The 23,584-nt window shown below is 35.3% G+C and overlaps 1 protein-coding gene and 1 pseudogene across 5 annotated transcripts; both read left to right on the top strand.

The window, feature by feature from the left end:
* The first annotated feature begins 354 nt into the window (after window positions 1-354).
* On the top strand, window positions 355-9,185 carry LOC145591066 (sister chromatid cohesion protein PDS5 homolog C-like). 3 transcript variants are annotated; one of them, XM_081647449.1, is made up of 15 exons: window positions 355-516; window positions 813-953; window positions 2,724-2,927; window positions 3,063-3,244; window positions 4,075-4,201; window positions 4,324-4,521; window positions 5,030-5,077; window positions 5,176-6,060; window positions 6,172-6,333; window positions 7,090-7,154; window positions 7,608-7,659; window positions 7,746-7,832; window positions 7,922-7,965; window positions 8,242-8,316; window positions 8,414-9,185. In XM_081647449.1, the coding sequence occupies exons 2-15, from the start codon at window positions 849-851 to the stop codon at window positions 8,871-8,873; spliced, it is 2,694 nt and encodes an 897-aa protein (XP_081503575.1). In that variant the 5' UTR covers window positions 355-516; window positions 813-848; the 3' UTR covers window positions 8,874-9,185. The 3 variants fall into 3 exon arrangements, with proteins under 3 accessions (XP_081503575.1, XP_081503574.1, XP_081503573.1); XM_081647448.1 differs by having other exon boundaries at window positions 356-516; window positions 794-953; XM_081647447.1 differs by lacking the exon at window positions 355-516 and having other exon boundaries at window positions 560-953.
* A 2,046-nt stretch (window positions 9,186-11,231) lies between these two features.
* On the top strand, window positions 11,232-14,446 carry LOC145591065 (DEAD-box ATP-dependent RNA helicase 21 pseudogene; annotated as a pseudogene). 2 transcript variants are annotated; one of them, XR_014102241.1, is made up of 3 exons: window positions 11,232-11,390; window positions 11,773-14,083; window positions 14,332-14,446. The product of XR_014102241.1 is annotated as a DEAD-box ATP-dependent RNA helicase 21 pseudogene, transcript variant X2 (transcript). The 2 variants fall into 2 exon arrangements; XR_014102240.1 differs by lacking the exon at window positions 14,332-14,446 and having other exon boundaries at window positions 11,773-14,130.
* Window positions 14,447-23,584: the final 9,138 nt, after the last annotated feature.

Raw genomic sequence — 23,584 nt, 5'->3', positions numbered from 1 at the left:
CTCATAGTAAATTACAATGGACAAATTATCTTATTAACCGACCAATCCAAGTTTACCAATAAATTTCAGACACCAATCAAACTGTTACCGAAACTCTAAATACACTTGTTGAGAAGAACACCATAAATTCCAAAAGAGACAAATTAAGCACACTCATTACCATTAGTAAAAACAAAACTTTGTTCAAAGCATAAAAAGGCATGCATTATTTCATTTGAGCTTGAATTGGGTCAAAAACAAGAAGAAAAATACTCTATAGCCCAAAACATCCCCCCGATCCCAAACAAGCGGACTCCAAAACTCCTCAAACTATAATCCATAACATCACACCCTCAGTAATATCCGGATTATTATACATACTATTTTCACTATGAAAATGAAATAATAGTGACGAAATATTTACATTTCTCTCTCAAAAAACCATCGTCATAAATAATTCCATCTTACGAAAAACTCGCCAAAAAAATTAAAGAAGAAATCGAGGTTCTCATAAATTTCTACTACGCACAAATTCAGGTTTGTTTTCTCTCTCCTCTTTTTTTATTTTTTTTTTTTTTCCTCTCTCTCCCATTTTCCCCCAAAATTAAAATCGAAAACTAAACCCTAGTTTTTCTCTCTCCTAAAATAATTTCATCAAAAATTGTAAAAATTTAATTTTCGTCCTTTTTCGCGCTCTAACGCTTCTCTCTTTGACGATGAAATTTTGATTTTTTTTTTTTTAAAGATTCAATTCTTGTTTTTTCGGTGTTAAATTGTTATATATGGTGGTGATCCATTTTTCTGGAGGTTTTAGGGTTTCGATGCTGTTGCAGAAGTCGAGGAATTGAGAGATCTAGAGGTGTTTAACAATGGCGTTGTCAGATGACGAGCTGCTTGAGAAGCAGCTCACTGAAGCTGGTAACCAGCTTCTCTCTCCTCCTCCTTCCGTCGCTGAGTTGCTCTCTTCGCTTGACGTAAGTCTCAAATTTTATTTTATTTTTTATTTCAGTATTTCTAGATTTTAGGGTTTTTTTTTTTCCCCTGAATTTTGAATTTTGAATTTTGCTTGATTTTCATATTTAATTCAAGTGTTGATTGGATGTATCTGTTGAATTTATTTTCTTAAACAGTTGCATGTATTTAAGTTTAACCTTTTTATTTTGAGAATCAAATTAAATAAATTTTCAATTATTTTGTGACATTGATGCCTTTTCCAATTTTCCCCCTCTTTTGATTATTTGCTAGATTTTCTTAATTATGGCTCTCTGATATCATGGTGGCTAGAGTTGATTGTGGGTCCGTTTTAGGAAGGATATCAAGGAAATAAGCCCAGGTCGAATTTCTGGGGTTGGGCTTGATTTTAATACGATTTTTTTACAGGCTGTTGACAAACACGCTAATCCTCTAATAAGGAAAGGCAATATTTTGTTTCCCTCATAATTGAATATATCTATCTCCATTTTAAAGATAATGAATTTGGCGTGTTATATTGAAACATTGCTACATTTTATTTTACGGGCAGTAAAAACTGTACTTGGTATTTTTCATAAAAAAGATGCTTGTTAGTAAATTTTTTTAGGGGAGTGGTTTGCAGGATATCAAAGCAAAGGGTAATGAAGTCATGGAACCGTTCTGTAACAGATTTTGGGATTTTGGGTTTTGAACCCTGTTACGTAACACTGTGACTGGAGTAACATCTTTCCTTATGTGCTGTTAAATTATTGATCCTGCTGTGTTGTTAAATAATTGATCTCGCTGTGTGAGAACGTTTTTCCACTACATCCGTTGTTTTATCTCAATTAACCTAAAAGATTTTGTAATCAATTAAATACATTATAAAACATGATATTTTACTGTGCTTAGGATATCAAAGCAAAGGGTAATGAAGTCATGGAATTATAACTCAGCCATTCCATCACGGAATAGCTGTTCTATAACAGATTTTGGGTTTTAAGCCCTGTTACGTAACATCGTGACTGAAATTATGTCTTTCCTTCTGTAATTTTAAAAATTTGATCCAATGTATTTTCACTACATCTGTTGTTTTATCTGAATTAACCTAAAAGATTTTGCAATTAATTAAATAGTTTATAAAACATGATATTTTACCGTGCTTGTGACCACTTCTGTAAAGTTATGCAAGAATAAAGTAGGAAATTTACTATTGTGTATAAATATATATGTGTAATTATGTATATATTAAGAAAAACTTTCTTTTGCATTCTTTTAAAGAGATTGTGCTGTAAGCCTGTAATATAAATATGTATACTTAAGACTATATGTTGAAGTTCTAACAATTTTAAAGTTATTAAGAAATGTGAGAATGTAATAAAGTATTATGTATATACACATTTTGTATCCTTTACTTGTGTCCAATTCCAATAGAGTCTGCATGTCCCCAATTTTTGGAATTGCTATATCTGATACAAAGATCCATACTTGTATTCGACTCTACTACTTGAGTCCAGGGTAACATAATTATAGTTACGTGAATAGTCCTTCGTTGATATTTTTTCCTGTCTTGGTGCTTGGTATACTGGTATAAATTTGTGTGTATGGTTTGGGGGGGGGGGAATCTTTTGTAGCTTTATGATATATGGACTGCTGGGATGCAATTTATTTTGTTATTTGCTAGATTTTTTGAGTATAAAGTGAAACTTAAGCTATGATAGCAATACCTCTCTGGGTAATTTCACAATTTAGGGTTATCAGTTTATATTTATCCTCATTTCTCTTGCTTGTAGCGGGTTGAAAATTTACTCACCAGAGTGGAGCAGTCACCATCTGAGTCAATGAAGAAAGCACTTTCTCCGTCGATGAAAGCATTGATTGCCAATGAGCTATTGAGACATAAAGACATTGACGTGAATGTTGCTGTTGCTTCATGTATTAGTGAGATAACAAGGATCACAGCTCCTGATGCACCTTATGAGGATGACCAAATGAAGGTTCGTGTGATCAATTAATCTATTATGAGGATTCCTATATATATATATATATATATATATATATATATATATATATATATATATATATATATATATATATTCAGTCCCTATGCTGATGTACCCTATTCTTTACAGGAGGTGTTTCAATTAATTGTATCGTCGTTTGAGAAGTTGGATGACCAATCTAGCCCATCGTATGGCAAGAGGACATCCATCCTGGAAACAGTGGCAAAAGTCAGATCATGTGTAGTAATGCTGGATCTGGAATGTGATGCCTTAATCGCTGAAATGTTCCATCATTTCTTTAGAACTATTAGGTAACAGAAAGCTAATTAATATTTGTTTTAGATGAATTGATGCTAAGAAACCTACTTTGTGATGGATTCTTAGTTAGGCTGTTGCTTTTCATTAGATTCTATTGCCTTGTTTACAGGACCTTTGGTTTTGTCATTCGTGTATCTCTTTTTCTTGATTGTCTTTTAGCCTTGCAATGCTTGGATCTTTGCAATATCTGCCTAAAATGAATTTGGATTACTTTTCTATCCTTACTAGCCTCCATGAAGTGAATCAGTAGAACACAATACAGAAGAGGTTTTTTCATATGTTCTCTTCAGTCCTCACCTTAGTATTGCATGTTTGTTAAGGAGGAAAGTCTTGGTTATGAACTGTTAAGTTTTATTGTTTTTTTCCTTTTGTTTTTTTCTGCTTGCCATAATTATGAGATAGTTATGATGAATGGAATGGAGTGTTCATTATTGTGGTCCATATGTTGTGAACTATCTTTGATTTCATTATTTCTGTTCCACTCTCTCTTATCTAGATATTACCTGTTGGCTGTTGCCTTTTTTTTTAATTCTTTGTGGATTGCGTGCCTTTCTTTGGCTATTGCTCTTTCATTTTTCCTTTTGCTCCCACCAAAGGAGGTTGTATATTTTAGGAATATCGGTTTCTACAGTTGGTTCTGCATCTTTCCAGAATTTTGTTAATGGACTCTGCTTCATATTTTTAGCTGAACAATCTTGAGAAAATTTGGCTCGTATATAGATTTATTGGACCATCTGCTCATCTCTCTTTTGGGACATTCTGTTTTGATAAAACTTGATTGATTGATCTTACATAATAGAGGTTTATCTTTGGGCACTTGCAGGAGTGAGCATCCTGAAAATGTGTTTTCGTCAATGGAGACAATCATGACCCTTGTATTGGAAGAAAGTGAGGATATATCTATAGATCTTTGTTCATCTATCCTAGACGTTTTGAAAACAGAGAACAAGGTCAGTTGCCTTTGAACTTTGCGCAAGTTATAACTCTGATCACCCCGAATGAGTTTTGTGATCCTGTTTGGGTTTTTTTTTTTTCCATTTTATTTTATTTATTTATTTATTTTACTGTTCAGGAAGTTCTGCCTGTTGCTTGCCAGCTTGGGGAGAAAGTGGCTGATAAGTGTGCTAGCAAGCTTAAACCTTATCTGTTACCAGCTATGAAGTCTCGTGGTACCACCCTAGATGATTATAGTAAGGTTGTGGCAAAGGTTTTCCAAGCAAGAACTGAGGCTGTTGAGCCTAGTGAGGCAGATGCTGCAAAGAAAAATGTGGTATTATATTCTTTCTTGCATGTTGACTGATATCTTTTCCTGTATTTCTGCAAAGCTAAAATTGTTACCTGGCGATTGCTGAACTCTTATGCTTCTAGTGTGCACTCGTATGTATTGAAGAATTGAGCTAGAATTTGGATGATATCACATGGGAAAAAATGTTAATTTTTTTTTTAATCAAAATTTTGTTTAATTCCTTTCTCTATAAAAAATCTAGGTTGAAAGGGGCTTTGAGACCATCAAGTTCATTTAGTATTGTCATGTTAACAGACGTTGAAAGGCAAGAATTTCACTAATTTGTCTTTTATTAATCATGATAGTTGAGTACCTAAGTGTCTTGACTTTGATGTCAGTCTTTCCTTTGTCTATGTTTTAAAAATAATTTTACTGGTATCTGCAGCAATTAGGCACCAAGCAGCTTGGAATTCTTGGTAGAATCTAATTGATGCTTTGAATATCTATAATCCTCTGTATTTTTAAATTGGTGTATATAATTTTCTGTAATCAGGCTGATGAGGATGACCTGGCCAATACACCTTCAGAAAAGGCAGTTGAAGTATGTGTACTCCTCGACTCCTTGTGCCATCTGAAAGATCTTGAATCTTCATTTCTCCGGAGTTATGTCTTAAAGTTGGCTGTTTGTTCTATTCTCAGGTTGCTTTGGAAACTCTGGATGATGCGCCTCCTTCAGAAGAAATTGGTCCTGGTACTGTTGGGTCACCAAAGGCTGTGGTGAGCAATGGTACAATACAGAAAGAGGTTGAAGATACTTCTGCTGGAAATGATGATACCAAGGAGGTGAATAACATGGCTCGTGATGTAGATGCAGAGCAAAGCAAGGGTAAGGTAGACAATTCAAATGCTGAAGAACCCACAAAGTCACGAACTAAGCCAGTAAAAGTTAACAAGCGTAAAGGGAAGAAGGGGAACTCTTTGAAGAGCTCTTCAGAGCCAGCTGTTATGGATGAAAAGGAGGGAGTAGAGACGCCTGTGCCTCAACAAGAAGATGAAAAGGGTAAAGACAATGTGCAGAGCTCGGCTATTGGAGCTGATTCTGCGAAGCTAGCTGAAAATGAAAAGGAGCCAGACCACCCAGTCCCCTCACCAAAAGCATCAGACGAGCCTGTTAACGCCCCTTCTTCCTCTCCAACTGGAAGTGTTGCTGATGAAAATCCGAAAAAGGATGAACCAGGGAAGAAGAAAGATGAAATGGTGCAAAGTGAGCCAGCTGGTGATGCTGAAATGAAGGAGGAAAGTGATGTTAAGAAATCATCTGAAGGAGTTAGTGCCTCAGAGTCCAGATTGCCGAAGCAGACAGGGAAAAAGGTGCCTTCAGTAACTGATAAGGAAGACAGTGTACTGAGTTCTGATGATCCAAAGGAAGATGGAAAAACAAGTAATGTGGAAGCCAAACCAGCAAAACAGCTGGGCAAGAAGGACGAAGTTGTTGGTAATCTGCGTGATAACGAGAAAAAGAGAGGTCAAGGAAAAGCAACTCCTGCGAAGGAGCTTACAAAAACACTGTCCAAGGATGAGAAGGTACTTGTTGGAATCCGTTGTGTTTATCCTGTGATGAATTCTTATTAATTAGTTATGTTATGCCATTGCACAAGCTTTATTTGACTCAAAAATATTTAATGATTTATTCAGAAGCCTGTTGGTTCAGCCAAGTCTACTTCAAAAACCACTAAAGATGAGAGTGATGTAGAGAAAGCATCTGAGTCAAATTCCAAGCGGAAGCGTACCAGCGAAAAGAAAGTATCTGCTGAAAAGAAAGTATCCAGTGAAAAGAAAGTACCCTTTGAAAAGAAGGTTTGTGTGTCTATTCACTTATTCAGGCCTTGATCATTAGATAATGCTTGCATTGACTCTGCCGATAATGCTTAATATCTTTTATCATGGATTGCTGAGCTGAATTCCATAGTTTATGGTGCTGAAATTTTCTAAAAAGCTACTTTATATTGGTATAAGGAATTGAATTCCGACCAATGTTTTAATTTGACCTACAGGTGCTGTGAAATTGCATTATTGGTATTTAGAATGCATGATCATTATCTTAGAAAGTGTACCAGTGTTTGAGAACACTATTCATTTGAAACAATACGACTGTCTTAACACCTTTTTGTGTTATTGTAAGGATTTATATTTTTGATCCAAATCTATTTCTCGTATGTCCCCCTTTTTTTTGAATTCAATAAAGCATGTCAAAAATTTTGGGCAAGGCCGTTTTGACCATGATGTGCGTTTTAGATTGCTGCTTTCAAGTTGGTAGGATGGGACGGTTTATTCCATATGTTATTTGGAGTTCTGCTTTAGTAGTTGGGGTACTGTATAAGCTAACGTTGTTTGATAAGCATACTCAATAATGTTGGACTGTTGTCAACGATTTGTATATCTCTTGAAATGTTGATTAGTTCATATGAATTGTTATCATCTCTCCACATTCTTGGATTTCTTTTAAGGCAAACTTTTCTCAGAAATTTGTTTGGTGATGAGGGTTTATTACTCATGTTGAGGTTTTTATTTTGGATTCGAATTCTCATCTGATCATTTTGATGTAAATTTCAGGCTGCAAAATATGGTAAGGAATTGGTTGGTTTGAAGGTCCAGGTTTGGTGGCCGGATGACAAGAAGTAAGATGTTTGCTTATTTTCTACCGAGTAACTTCGCATTTTGTCAAATTTGTCAATTTTGTGGAACTTTGCATATCAAATTTGCATCATCTGTTCTAGATTTGAGAGAATTTGAATGTTAATTATCATTGTATTGCTGTAAGCTATTTGTATTATCACTTTTGTACTATGAGTATCTGAATTCTTACCTTATCTCATCTCTGATGTTACTGTCGTTATGTTCAAACATGTGTTTTGCACTTTTATCTTGACACAATGCATCTATGGTTGCATAGTTGTAGCAGTACTTATGTTTTGTTTTTTCCCAGTCATTATAGCTTTGGCAATGCAATATCTTTATAGCTGGCAATGGCTCATGCATGACTGAGTCGCTGCCTTACCATGAAATGATTCCTAAATATATCTATTAGTACATACTTTAATTTCCTTTCATTTGGGGGAGTGTTTTTGCAGGTATTATAAAGGGGTTATCGAGCACTTTGAGCCCTCTTCAGGAAAGCATAAGGTGATGGGAAGTCTAATCCCCAGTGTTGATTCTGTATTTTAGGCTTTTGCTTTTTTTACTAAGTAGTTTGCTTCATATTTATGTAGGTATTATATAGTGATGGTGATGTTGAGGTTTTAAAGCTTGAGAAGGAAAAGTGGAAGTTGATTAATGATGACTCCAAGCCTGATCAGGTTTGGTCTTTGAATTTTCTTGGTTTATAGGTTTTTATAAATAGATGTTTTTACAGTTGCTAATTTGTGCTGGTTCATTTTGATCACAGGGGGATTCAAGCGATGGTGAAAGCCCTGATGAAGCTGCTGAAACGTATGTCTTCATGCTGAACATTGGGCTTTGTTAGTGCAAGAGAGCCTCACCTTTTTGCACATTAAGTTGACTCATTCATACTCACTAGTTTTTAAAAAATTGTATTTTGATTTAATCTTGTGATAACTTATTGTTTAATCCAAAGTTTCTCATCGTTTTTTAAATTATCACTGGATAATATGTGGTGTTAAACTGGCTGTTTTTATAGGAGAGTTTTATGAATTTATTCTGTCAACTTTCTGGTTCTCTCATCACTCATAACTTGCTGGTTTGTAGGCCAAAAGCTAAAAAAGCTAAGACAAGTCCTGCCCCAACTGCTAAACGAGGAAAGACTGAAACTTCAGCTAAAAAGTACAGTGTGCATTTTACTTATTATTGATGTATTCCCCTTTTTTTGTACTTCGTTTTATTTAAACTCAGCGTAAGATATTTGGTTTGTATCTTCCAGGTCTGGAGCTTCAACCAGCAAATCCAAAACTACAACCAAGCCCCGGACTAAGCTCAAGGATGATAGTAAGGTAGATGGCAAAGCGAAGGATGAAACTTTGAAGAGTATTGCTAAATCTGAGGAGGATAAAGGTGGAAAAAACAAAGATTCAAAATCTGGCAGCAAGGACAAGACCCCTAAAGCAGTTGGGAAGTCCAAAGCTAATGATGTGGATGCATCGAAAGGAAGTACTAAGCCACAGCAAGAAACTCCTAAGGGTGCCATAAAGTCCAAGGGCAAATCGCCAAAGAGTGGTAAAAGCAGTTCGAAAGTAAAAGCAGCTCCTCTAGCAGAGGATGAGGAGGAGGATATGGAGTCTTCACCGGAAACACCAAAAGTGCCTGAAACTTTGAAGGGGAAGTCTCAGAATACATCAAAATCGAAGAGTGCAAAGAAGAGAAAAAGAGGCGCAAAAGGCTAAGTCCAAACTTGTCATATGTCATTCTCAGGTCGACAGTTCAACTGTTAGATTTCTTTTGTGCTCTGATCACTGCTGTTCATAGTTAGCCACACACAACATTTGTGTTAGGTAATTCGTGGCTACTCTCTGGTATTACAATAGTTTCATAGTTGCATTTTAGGATAAGGGTTCCTGTGTAGAATTTGATTTTGGTTGTTGAGGGAAGAGTAGTAGACTTTGGGAGATTAGTTTTTTTAGATATTAATATAGATAGATGTAGATTCTTGCTATGTTAAACTGCATCCTATTTATCCAACTTACATATTTGCATGACATGTGGTTTTAACGTCTTGCTTGTATTTTGTAGATGTTTATTTGTATGCGTAGTGGTTCTGTTCTTTGACTTAGACGAGTAGTGTCTTTTTGTAGTGATGACTGATGGTAGAGAGACAGGTATATGGTATCTGGCTCCTGCTCTGTTGGGCAATTGTGCCAGTGGAATTGATTTTGGTGTTAGTGTTATTGTGAGTTGATTTCTTCCATAGTAACCCGATTAGAACCCAGTCAACTGCCTTTGAACTGATAAATCTTGTGACAACTTTTATTATGTTCAAATTATGTTAACTTGTTAAGCCTTTGAACTGATAAATCTTGTGACAACTTTTATTATGTTCAAATTATGTTAAGCGTAGTAAACAATGCCTAAACTACAATTTCTATCTGCTTATACCGTTGGTGGGGAACTAACCTTGGGACTTTGAGGTCACGAGTTCGAGCCCCGTTAATTATTAAATGCTTGGGAGTAGGGGATTCTCTTACCCCCCTCTCTACTCTAAAGCGGTGACTTGTCTGCTTTTGATCTTGATTCCTGACCATTTTATAGGTTATGTAACACCTTAGAAATTCCTTTCTTTTAAAATACCTGTTTTGCCCTATTTAAAACTTTAAGTAGGAACATCTAAGATATTACCGTCACTGTGAAAATGCCTAAGGCAACTATCAAAGACACACAGCGGAAGACTCTCCTTTAAAATATTCTAAAACAAATCAACTTAAAAGTCAACTCGCGAAAATAAAGTCAAACCAAAGTAAAACAAAGTCAAACCTACAACTTGGAACCATTGTAGGCCCTTAACAAACCAATTCAATTTAAAACATTTACGTTACTCTCGCAATAGAAATATCATAAAATAAATAAAAGCAATAACACATTGATTACTTATGGAAACTAGCATGATTTGCTCTTTACTCATGCCCATCATGAATATGTTCATCACCTGAAAAGCTTCTCTATACTTGTTTCCACTACACTCCATTAAAAATGGGTCATCATAGGGCCAAGGTAAAGACAAGGCCAACAAACACACAATCAGCATAGCTGAGTACATAAGCGTAATTAAACACACTAACATGCATTTGCCTATCAACACACAACTTACCTTGTTGCACCTGTTTTTCAAGCATACAATATTCAACAAAACTTCTCAACTAAGTAACTAAATAATTTATTTAGTTTTGATTACGCATCGAACGGGTTCCCCCCTAACCTGCCCTAATAAAGGGGTACTAACACGGAATCTAACCGTGCCAGTATAAAAGAACCACTCGTAAGTGGCAGAATTTCTGCGCATAATAATAAAAGGAATGTACAGCATCCTGTACTCCAATAGAAGTTATGGTCAAATATAAAGTCGCATAACTCCCCCCATATGTTCATACTCAAGGTATATACGTTCCAAGAGTTTTAGTGCGTAATCTCTTTCACTTTACGTTCTTTACCATTTATTAACTTGGTGATGACTCTCAAATCATAACAACACCAAACATCATGATTATTCAAACAATTAAACAATCTAATTTAATTCTTGAATAATTAGTGACCACATAATATTTAATATTGAACCCTTTTTAAATCTACCTCAGTGTCAAAGACACCTTAAACGCTTAATGCGCCAAAAATCCTATCCCTCGGTGTTAAAAACACCTTAAATGCACTAAGACACCAACATACAATTTATTCCTCGTGTACATAGACACTTACATAGCTCCTTTCTCATGCTTAAAGCATCAATAAAAATTATATGAACCATAATAAAATTCCCTTTTTATATTCCAATCCAAATTAAACATTTAATTTAATTAAGCATGCTTTCTATCGTGCCATAAATAAAAACGCATAAATAAAAGCGTGGTTCATATTCAACATTCCAAACTATTATTTGAGAAATTGAAGGGTTAAAAGGAAAATTGATACTAATAGATTCCAAACCCGTATAATTTCATTACGCTCGTTAAGTATCTATATATTAAACGGATTTGACCCATTTATAACTCGAAAGGGTCAGGGTTTTAATGGGTCTCCAAGACTCCAACCCATTGAATTGCACTAATTGTCAATAAGGAAAAAAAAAAAAAAAAAAAAAAAAACGAAAGAACGTAGCCCTATTTTCTCAGTTCTCCATTGAAGCGCACTTGACGTTCTCCATTGAAGCGAGGCGCCTTCTAATACTTGTATCATCCATTGAAACAGCTTCCGAGGTAAGTTGTTGTTTCTTTTTGTAAGCATCATATTAATTTCACAATTAGGGTTTATCTTTGATCTAATTTAATTTGATTGTGAGTGTAGTAAGTTTAGGGTTCGAACTTTTGGATTTAATTACTAAGTTATGGAAGATCATAACCAGCGATTATGTTGTTAGAAAAGAAAATTATGAGCCTAATTGATAATTGAATCAAAAATCCCTAAAATTATGAGCCTTATTTGATAATTGAATCAAAAATCCCTTAAGTTATGAGCCTTATTTGAAAATAGAATGAATTTGGTGGCAGAACCTTTTAATCTTAGGATTGAACTGTGAAATCAGACCTTTTAATGTTAGGATTGAACCTTATTCGAATTGCGTTGATTGATTATAATCAGGTGCAAGGTGTTGTTTGTTTGTTGATCGATTGAGAGTAGACGACGTATATTTGATACAATGAAGAGGCCTTTGGAGGAAGTTGCCAGCGTGGTTGCCTCAGCTGCTGTGGCGAATACCAGCTCTAGTAATGCGAAGCCGGTTTTCTTGACTAAAGCCCAGAGAGAGCAGTTAGCTTTACAAAAACGTCAAGAAGAAGTTGCTGAACAGAGACGCCGTGCTGAGGAGTTGCTTCAGAGTCGATCTGTTGATAACAGACCTTCTGATTCTTCTCACCACCGCTCTTCCCGCGACCATGACCATGACCGTGATCGTGACCGCGATCATGAACGTTACCGTGATCGTGACCGTGTGAGAGAAAGAGAAAGGGACCGTGATCGGGAAAGAGATCGTGAAATTGAAAGGAGGAATCGTGACAAGGAACGTGAAGAGGAGAGCAAAACTAGGGATCGTGCTAGGCTGGAGAAGTTGACGGAAAGGGAGAGGGAAAAGGAACTGGAGCTTATCAAAGAGCAGTATCTAGGTTCCAAGAAACCTAAGAAGCGTGTGATCAAGCCTAGTGAGAAATTTCGCTTTTCCTTTGATTGGGAGAACACTGAGGACACCTCTCGCGACATGAATGCTCTCTATCAAAACCCTCATGAGGCTCAGCTGCTGTTTGGTAGAGGGTTCCGAGCGGGAATAGATCGTAGGGAGCAGAAGAAGCTAGCTGTTAAAAATGAAGTTGAGTTGCGTGAGGAAATTCGCAAGAAGGATGGCACAGAAGAGGCACCTGAGGAGGCTGCTGCTCAACGTCGCCGGGAGCAAGCTGCTGAAGTGTATGAGGATCATGATATGAGGGTAGACCGCCACTGGTCTGACAAGAGGCTTGAAGAAATGACTGAAAGGGACTGGAGAATTTTCAGGGAGGACTTCAATATATCTTACAAGGGGTCTAAGATTCCTAAACCAATGAGGAATTGGGTAGAGAGTAAACTGACTTCAGAGCTGTTGAAAGCTGTGGACCGAGCTGGCTATAAGACTCCATCCCCTATCCAGATGGCAGCTATTCCTTTAGGACTTCAACAGCGAGATGTCATTGGTGTTGCGGAGACTGGTTCGGGTAAGACGGCTGCTTTTGTTCTCCCTATGTTGGCTTATATAACTAGGCTGCCACCAATTACTGAAGAGAATGAAGCTGAGGGTCCTTATGCTGTTGTTATGGCCCCTACTCGTGAATTAGCTCAACAGATTGAAGAGGAGACTGTTAAGTTTGCCCACTATCTGGGGATTAAGGTTGTCTCGATTGTTGGTGGACAATCTATTGAGGAGCAGGGATTCAAAATTAGACAAGGGTGTGAAATTGTTATTGCAACCCCTGGACGTCTCTTGGATTGTCTGGAAAGGCGTTATGTTGTTCTGAACCAGTGCAATTATGTTGTTCTTGATGAAGCTGATCGAATGATAGATATGGGTTTTGAGCCTCAGGTTGTTGGTGTGTTGGATGCAATGCCTTCAAGTAATATGAAGCCTGAGAATGAAGAAGAGGAGCTTGATGCAAAAAAGATTTACCGGACAACCTATATGTTTAGTGCCACTATGCCACCTGCTGTAGAGCGGCTTGCCAGGAAGTACTTGAGGAATCCTGTGGTGGTGACTATTGGTACGGCTGGAAAAACTACTGACCTCATCACACAACATGTGATCATGACAAAGGAATCAGAAAAAACTTACAAGCTGCAAAAACACCTTGATGAGTTGGGTGATAAGACAGCTATAGTGTTTGTTAACACCAAGAAGACTGCTGATGTGCTTTCCAAAAATTTGGACAAATCAGGTTATCGAGTCACAACATTGCATGGTGGAAAATCACAGGAACAAAGAGAAATCAGTCTGGAAGGTTTCAGGACCAAGAGGTATAACGTAATGGTTGCCACAGATGTTGCTGGACGTGGTATTGATATACCTGATGTTGCTCATGTAATCAACTATGATATGCCGGGGAATATTGAGATGTACACCCATCGTATTGGCCGAACTGGGAGAGCAGGAAAAACTGGTGTGGCGACCACCTTTTTGACTTTGCATGATACTGATGTCTTCTATGATTTGAAGCAGATGCTCATTCAGAGTAATAGTCCTGTTCCGCCTGAACTTGCAAGACATGAATCTGCAAAATTCAAACCTGGATCAGTTCCTGATAGACCTCCAAGACGCAATGAGACTGTTTTTGTGCATTGATAATTCTGCCTCTTCAGGACATCGTTTTGAATTTTGATAAAGTTTCTCTGGAATGTACTTAAATGTCTAGGGATTTCTGCATTGGAATTTCATGTGAGTAATTACAACTCTTCAAATTTGTCTGGTTTCTATTTCTAATCTATCAGTTTATTACAATTATCACCTCCTCCCCTGGGAACAGTATGCTATGTACTTGAGTAACTTGACTATCTTTGGTTAATTTTATCAAATCTGGTGTTATGGATGTGCCTTTAAATTTTTTTTTTACCCCCTTCTGTTTGAAGCAACTTAATGTGAAATTGTGTTTCTCGATATGGCATTTGCAATTGGTCTTTATGTAGTCCTTTTACCCTTTGGAAGTGTGAACCTGCTGAGTCTCCTTTTGCGGATGTGAAGGAAGTTGGGTCTGTAAATCTATGTTGGCAGCTTCTCGGGTAATGTGCGGTACTGAATTAGGTAATTTGTACTTGTTTTCTTATCCTTTCTTGCTTTGGATTACTTCTATTATGATTTTGGACAAGATAAAGGAAGGTTAGAGGTTTAGACTACTGTTTAACTTATATGGGGGGAGGGTAAATGTTATAACTTTTATGTCAAACTTAACTGTGAACCAATGGAAACCATTCAAATGATAGAGGTTTTGTGCTACTATTATACTTGAATACAGTTTTTATTTATTTTTTTTGTAATTTTATTTAATCAAAAGCCCCACTCAAAGACTCCCAAAATGAGGGGTAGTAATCTCTCCATCCTTCCCTCCTCGCGCCATCACTGCCTCATCCCATTCACCCACCACCTGATTGTCTTTATTTTGTCTCCTACACCTCTCATTCCTTATTCATTTCCCCCCAAACCCAAGCATGTCCTTAGGGGTGGTTTTTGCTAAAATATTACATGATTGCTTCAGGTCACTGGTAGACCACCCTGGACCCTGACATCTGGTACTGTTCTTGTACAGTACTTGAGTGCACACAGCTTCCTTGACTGCTGAGTGTATTGTAACCTTTAGTTGTGGCAGTCTACCTTCTGGCTTTTGATTGATCTGTGTGTAGCTCTATGAACTCACATTTTCCTTTTCAACACTGCTCGCCGTAATCATTTTTGTTCTCTGCTCTTTGCTCGGTTTGGAATGAAATAGATTATGGCTCATGTCTTGCGACTACTTTAGTCTACTGTTTCAACATCTTCTGTTTTGGTTTTAGCAGGCACAAGAGGCTGGAGCAGAAACAAAACACACATCTTATAATTAAGCAGGCTAGGACATTATGTGGTTTTGAATTTGATTAATATTCTTTTTCTAAGTATATATCACCTTTTGCTATTACTCATTGCACTTGCACTTGTACTAGAGTCTGCGGCCACCTGTGGGATGGTATAGTTCTTTGAGTGAAGTGAATACTGTTCTCTGTATCTTCAAAGTACTATGAGGTCCACATACGTAGTATGTCAATGAGATTGCTGGATTAAATGAGTTGTAGACTTGCAGGAGTATGTCTTGCAACAGCACTTCTTTGCGGGAATGAGAGGGAGGCTATGTAGTGTACGCAAGCTTGATCTATTACTGACATGCTTAATCTGATAGTGGTTTTTGATGGTGAAAGATGCCTAGAGACCATTTAGGCAATAGATTTGCTCTCAAGGTTTCACTATGAGTCTATGTTTAGAAGTAGTCTAAGATGGGGAATGATTGAGATAAAGGATTCTGGAGTATTTCTGTAATTGACCTGTTCGAGTGGATGCTCAATTTTGAAGTAGTTCCTTTTGGTAGTGAGTCATCCGTATACACAAGGACAGACTGAGGAACCAATTCTTATATTGTGGTAGCGTACTTGATCGTATGAATGCTTTAAGCAAGTCAGATCTACTCTAGTTCGAAACTTGTATATGTGCACTGTGGACTGTGGTGACCGGTGACATGTTAGTATATATTTTTCATCTTAGCTCCAAGAATGGATTGTATACCTGTATACATTGCATATAGAAGTATTTCAGAAAAGAGATCTGATGCTTGATGTGTGATATAAGGTTGCTTGGGATGGTTATAGAGTATTTACCTGAGTCTGAGGCCTTTACTGTCTTGGCCATCGGAATGGTGGGAGCTGATACGGGTCAAGGATGATATGTGCTTAGTTTGCTCTAAATGTGGTGATCATCTCCCTTTGCCTGTTGAATATATTCATGCTGCACAACACCTGGTTGTACTTTGTAAATGGTACAGCCTCATTCTTAGGTTATTTTGGAGCTCCCCAAATGAGAGAGGGGGTAATTAAATGAAATTTATCGCGAATGAACAACAAAATAATTGGTTTTATCATACACTTTGTACAACATGATTTTATACTGAAATTACATTGCCTATTGGCTATATTTTCGATGGTTATATAATTTAAATTGAATGGTACTTGTATGTTATTCTGTTTTGTTTATGGGCTTTAATCGGGCCTATGGGCCTCTCTTAGAAGTCACATTCAAGGCCTTTACATCCTTATGCTAATGTAATGATAATGCTGTGTCTGTGCCAATTTAAATTTATGAATCTCGTGAAAATGTCGTTAAAAAAAAGGGTAATACAATTAGTAATAATGAGCTTGTAAAAAAAAGGTAATTAATAGACTTATTTACATAAACAAATCAAAGAGCCGTGTCTAGTTAATTCCCCAGATAAACAAATTTAATAGACTTATTTAAATAGAATTTGTTTATCTGGGGGTATAATCGTTTTATCAAATACCAGTGGAGGGGTATATGCGTCTTTTCATATACTAGTTGAGGGGTACATGTGTAATTTCTTAAATGCAAGTTGCAAACAGTATTTGGACAGATCACAAAAGTACTGATTAAATAATCACGCTTTTTCAATATATTTACAAAAATGCCATTAGATTAACAAAAATTCGTTTATCTGGCAGATAAATTTGTATTTGCCCACAAATTAATACTCCATATGAAGCTATTATTAGTTCACAATAATTGTCCATAAAAAATTAAAGAATGAGATTCGAATAGTATTTTATATCATTTGCACATCTTTTATTTTATGTATGTTTTTTTTATTGTTATTTTATGTCATTTGCATTCCTATCTCCTGTTGTTTTCACTAAAATTATAGACACAGTAGTAATCTTATATCTTACCTGCCAATATATATTTTCCCAAGCATAGTGCCAAAACACAATCACATTATAGTCTTACAATGAATAATTGATTGAATATCCAACACAAATATATAGGTATAAATTTATATGAATGTAATAATAATTCATTAACTAACCATTCATGTATATAACGTATACATTTTTTTTATAGACATATATATTTTTATAATTTTGTATGACATTAATATACATGTTATAATGTTATATATAAATTATTAGTAGGTTATTAGTAAGAAAATATGAAAATTTAATATTTCAATTATAAACTTATATTGTGTGTTTCAAAAAAAAATAAACTTATATTGTGAACTAAGATTTAATAATACTTATCTTAATTCACTAGGGTCACTGGGCTAAGAGCCTAAGACATCACACTCCCAAACCAAATACTTCGTAGTTAATTTAAACAAAATATTATTTAAGTTGTCTTCAAAAAAAAAAAAGAAGCTAGAAGCCTAGAATTTATTGAAAATGCTTCCTTTGTTTTCTTTCATATTATGACATCCGTTTTGCAAAGGATGTTGACTTATGTATCCAGTTTAATCAATATATTAATACATGACATAAATGATACTCTTATCTAATTATTTTTTGTTCTCAGTTGTTAAATTATTTTGATAAAATAGGTTGTTACAAACTGATAGTTACCTCACTTAATAGCGCATATGAATTATGATACACCGGAAAAGAGGAATTAAAAATTACCGTAGTACGAGGGATTAAAAATTGGTACAGTGCGCTTAGGTCAAATTGAGTGTGATGAGATGTTTTGTCCTATACATTGCTTTTTATGACTTTCCCATCACCATTAGGTTTTCATCATTCTGTCCTCTTACATATTACGAATTTACGATTATGTTATCATCATCTCCTGTACTTTTACTTTCTTCGGTCAAATATTACGGCAACCTGGTCAATCTCTATCTTTAGGATGTTTAATGTTACAACTTCCAACCATTTTAATCCACCTTTTAATTGCTTGCTATACAAAGACTCAATCAACGCTTGTTACTATATTTGTTATACTCCTTAATATTCTTTCCCCATATTTACGAATTATGAGTAATTTAGTAAAAATAAATGACAAATACGTATTCCGACCCTTTTAGATATTGACCCATTTATAAATAGTATATATTCTTATTTTTAAAACTTTGATAGATTAGACACGGTCTTGTGAGAAGACGTTCCTAATCTCCTAATCTCCCAACATGTATATTTCCTTTAAAATAATAATAATAATAATAATAATAATAATTAAAATAGTAATAATAGCACTACGCAAGAACAAATAAAGTTAGATCTTACTAATTGTTGGAAATAATGCTAAGGAAATAAGATGTTTACTTGTTTTGTTTTGGAGGAAAAAGGATTGTCATCCCACATTGATGAGAGAAGAAAGTTTTACTTGGTTTATATACGAGGATTTGAATTAAAATATTTTAAGTGATATCCCTTGTGTAATGGGCTAAAAGGGGCATACTCACGTGCGCGCCGCTACTGTTGGCCAATTCATGTTCGTGGCATGTGTGCGGTGCTTACATTTTTCTCCTTCAGTTATGTTTTTTTGAGGACTTTAAAAACCAAGTCGTAGTCAGTTTACACACTAAAAAAATTCATTCTTCCTCTTCTCTAAATTATTAGTTTCTCAACTTCTAATCTGAGCAAATTGTGAGTTTCCAATTCCTATTTTTTAGTGCACATTAAGAGGAATCAATCATTGTGTAAAATCTTGGGGGGCAACTCCATCTCTGACTGTACTATAATTGGGGCTAATTTTAATTTTGCTTTTTAAATAGTGTTTTCAACACGTCACAACTTCATATACATTGAATATCTGGCACACATTTCTTTTACATTTTCTGGTTTTATTATATACTTTACCTACACTAATAATAGTTACAACGAATAATCATTATGCCAAGCTACATACAAAAATCACTTATATCTCAAAATACAATATCCAAATGGTTAGAAACTTATTGTTACATCCTCCTAACTATAAATCAATACACAAAACATATAGTTATATATTTTGACAGCAATATATAAACATATTGAGTTTATTGAAGCATTACTATAATACAATCATCAACTCACTAAAAGAGTTTTACTTTGTATATCATACTCTGTAATAATTATGTCACTCTTACAACTTTATATCCACATCCACCCCGATAAACCACCAAACACCCTTTTCATATATCCTTACTAAGTAAGGTCCTGTTTTTTGAATTTCTGGGTAGAGCAGATTTCACTAGGATAGAGCAGGTGTCACTGTGTCAGCAGAGTAGATTGAGTTAGCAAAACAGGACTCTGCAGAATAGAATAGAGTAGTGCAGATTTCAGAAGAGCAACTCTTAAGAGCGAGGCCTTACTGAACACCAAATTCACTTCATCTAGCCACCTCTATTCCTTTCCAACGAACACTTTAATATAGAAAATAATATAACGAGTTTAAATCCAAACAAGAAAAGAGAAAATTATTGATAATTTCAATATCCTGCATTCTACTACTCCCTCCGTCTCCAAATGATAGTCCCTTATGGGCAGATTTTAGTCCCAAAATGTTTACCTCATTTGCTTTTTCCAACAACCATTAATATTAATATTTTACCAAAATTCCCTCCAATTTGCAACAATATTTGTGCAAATTTAAATTTTCTATGCAAATTTTGTTTTCCCATGTAGTTTAATTAGTTTCTCTCTCTACTTTTTTGCATACCTAATGTCAATTTACTTTTTTTAATGTAATTTTACTATTTTTACTTGTGTTTATTAATTCCCATGAAAAATGTGCATAAAGGACTATCATTTGGGGACGGAGAGATTACTATATCGTAGCCTCCTTTCCTTTTCTTGCTTACGCAAATGTAAGATGCACTGGCATCAGATTTTGGGCCTCCTTCGAAGGCTAATGTTTGATTCGTCACTATCAAATCACCAAGCTTATATCATTGCTTAGCTCATGTTTATTGGGTGATTAAAAAAAAAAAAAAAAAACCACTAGTGCACATGCTAGTGATCCAAAAAATTTCATGATATCAATAAGTCACTTTATATTATATCTCATTTTGTGTGATGGATGAGACATTAGTGCATGTACTTAAGATGGGATTGCTAGCTAAATCAAGAATAATTTAGTGCAATCTACCAAAATTAACATCATTTTTAATACAGTATTATTATATACAAGTATAAAAACTATGTTATGATTGGACATAAAAGATCATGAAATTTGTTTGAGGAACAGAAATTTCTGCAAATTTATGTGGCAGAGAATGCAAAATTATATCCCACTTGACACAAATTACAATTAACAATGGATTTTTATGTAATGTACATATTCCTAGACATATAACTCCAAAGGCCATGGGGTTTGTAAAATGGAAGCAACTAGAGGACTTGTGTGTAAGGAAGGCAACAATACGTATATGGAGTTTAGTGGAGTATCTTTTTTGGTGCCCTCAATTGTCAATACTGTAATGTTTAAATTTGGCCCATTCATGTTTGCAAGAGGTGCTTTAGATCTTAGAAAGAGAACCCTATTTGAAGGGTATTTTACAAAAGAACCCTGTTTGAAGGGTATTTTACAATTTACGGATATAGGAATATTTCCATAACTAAATTTCAAATCTGCATGGGGTTGAGGTGTTATATGATGGAGTAGTGGTAATGCTCCCACCTCGTATATTCGATGTCTATGGATCAAACCTCATGGGACTCATTTGAGAGACTTTCCTATTTCCAATCTTCTTACCAATAATGAAAAAACAAATCAAATTCTCTCTGATAGTGAAAATATGCTCAAATACACTTATTGCAAATGATTTCTACTAATTATAAGATGGTGGGAAATGAAATGGGATAAATATTTTGAAATAGATTAAACAAATTCCTTATGTAAAACCCTTCCACGGTATTTTTATATCATACAATACACTTCAACTCATACGGTAATGGTTGGAGGCCTTCATTGTAATTTAGTGAAAGTTAGTCTTAAATCATCTCTACGTAGGTCACAAAACCTTTCGTAATACTCCCTCCGTTTTTAAATACCTGCTCTATTTCTCCATGTGCGGAGTTTTAGGGTAAATTGAATAAAGTAATAAAATATGGAGGTAGGGGAAGAATAAAAAAACAAAAGTAGTTAAGAGAATTGGAGAAGAGAGATTAAGAAATTAATAAAATACTATTTATGTTGGGTCCACTAAGTGAGAGAAGTGAATTAAGTATTGTAAAAACTTTCCAAATAAGAAAATGAAACAAGTATTTAAAAACGACCGAAAAAGAAAAGTGGAGCAAGTATTTAAAAACGGAGGGAGTAATACTACATGGGTTCCTGAAAGTTCTTTAGTGCAAACTCTAATTTGTATTTCCTCCATTTTTTTTAATAGTTGCAACAGTTTGACTTTTACACTATTCATGTGTTTCACTTTTATACATAAATAAAAATATTGTTATGTGGGATCTTGTTAGATTCTTCTCAATTTGTATAATTTTAAAATCTAAATTTTATAATTTTAACATATTGGTAATCAAAGATATTAACGATTCAAAACATGCATCGGTAAGTGTGAAAAGAGAAGTGTTGCAACTATAAAAAAACAGAGGACGTATTATAAAAGTTGTTAAAAAATTAATATTTGGAAAGTAGATATACTTAATAGGGAAAATTAAGGCATAAGGCAAAATTGGCCTAAACACTCTGATCTATGGCTTGGGTGCACCCTAAACTTTGCGTAGTAGCCAAAACACCAGGCCAAAAAATAATGACTTGGGTGCAAAGCGTACCTTTAGTGAGTTTTCTGACCACCATTCTCGCCAAAGCTAGTGAATTAATTTTTATTTTTCGATTTGCGTGCCGAAAAATGTCATGTATGTTAAGGTTTTGGGGGTCATTTTGGTCCTTAAAGATCTAAATTGAGCTCGTAATAAGCAAAAAAAAAAAAAAAATAACATAAATGACTCAATTCGGCTTAAAAAATAATGACACGTAAATCGAGATATTTTATAACAAGCAAAACGAGTCATTTATGCTATTTTTTTTTTTTTGTTTACTCCAAGCTCAATTTTGATCCTTTAGGATCAAAATGACCTCCGAAACCTTAACGAGAGATTTTTTGACACGCAAATAAAAAAAATAAAATTTTAATTTACTGGCTCCAGCAAGAATGGTGGTCGGAAAAAACTCACTAAAGGTGCACTACTAAAATTCAGCGAAATTGCGACCGCCTCTAACGGTTGCCGAAAATAGGAAAAACGGTCGTTGAAAATAATTGCGATCGTCAACAGTCGTAACGTGGTGGTCGCTATTTACTTGGTCGCAAAAAAACAAATTTACGACCGATTGACGGTCGCAATTTTTTTACGATCGTTTTTATTAATTTCAACGACCTTATGGTAAACGGTCACAAATATTAATAATTGCGACCAGTTTAGTCAGCGGTCGCAATTTTGGAAATTAGCGCCGGTCATAAGCAGTCACTAAAACTTAAAAAAAAAAAACAAAAACAAAGAAAAAAACGCATCCTGTACTTTGCACTTTCACAGCGAGCCCCACCACCTTTACCCACCACCACTGCCCACCCTAAAACACCACCAGCCACCACGAAAAATCCAGCCTACCCCATAAATCTCACCCAGCCACCACAGATTCTCCTCCCTTCACCGCGAAAACCCCAATCAGCCACCGATGAACAAAATTAACGAAAATACGAACATGAAACCAAAGAAAATCAATGGAAATACGAACATGAAACAAAACAAAATCAACGAAAATACGAATTTGAAAATCAAATAGAATTAAACCAACTAAACTTAAAGAAAATCAAAACCAAAAATAACAAAAATCAAACAATTTCATCTAGATCATCAAACGCAATAATTAATAAAAATCAAATCACAAAATTACCCAACAATTACCCGAAAATAAAAACCAAACATTACCCAAAAATCAAACCTAAAAATTAATGAAGAACAAAATAAAACCCCAAAAATTACGAAACTCAAACCCATTTAAACAAACCAGGCCAAAAACAAACAACAATAATCAACCAATGCAAAAACGAAACCAAAAACACCAAAACATACCTCAAACCTCGAATTGACTTTGACTTTTATCTCGAATTCGGTTTAATAAAGCCAAATTCGACCATAAAAAGTATAGATCTAGACTTTTCATGGTCGAATTCGACCTTAAAAACCATTTAATTTTATAACACCATCACCGGGAAATATGGATTATGCGTTAGAGGTTGCTTGTCTCGTTCAAACCACCGAGAAATTTCGTCAAAAGAGGAAAGCGAGGGAGAAGAGGAAAGCGAAGGATAAGAAGGAAAAGAGAAGAGGAACGAGAAGGAGAAGAGAAGAGGAAAGAGAAGAAGAGGAAAATCCTGAGGAAAGAAATTGAGAAGGAGGAGGAGAACCGTGAGAAGAG

Source organism: Chenopodium album, chromosome 18 (assembly GCF_948465745.1).
Source record: "Chenopodium album chromosome 18, dcCheAlbu1.1, whole genome shotgun sequence".
NCBI classification, from domain to species: Eukaryota; Viridiplantae; Streptophyta; class Magnoliopsida; order Caryophyllales; family Amaranthaceae; genus Chenopodium; species Chenopodium album.
Note: the sequence above shows the minus strand (reverse complement) of the source record. Positions and strands in the feature narration are given on the sequence as shown.

Bases quoted from the DNA above. Each gene is read 5' to 3' on its own strand.
- LOC145591066 (XM_081647449.1), top strand. From the start codon at position 849: ATGGCGTTGTCAGATGACGAGCTGCTTGAGAAGCAGCTCACTGAAGCT. The intron at 4,202-4,323 runs GTCAGTTGCCTT...TTTACTGTTCAG, and splicing joins TTTTGAAAACAGAGAACAAG to GAAGTTCTGCCTGTTGCTTG. The intron at 7,833-7,921 runs GTTTGGTCTTTG...TTTTGATCACAG, and splicing joins ATGACTCCAAGCCTGATCAG to GGGGATTCAAGCGATGGTGA.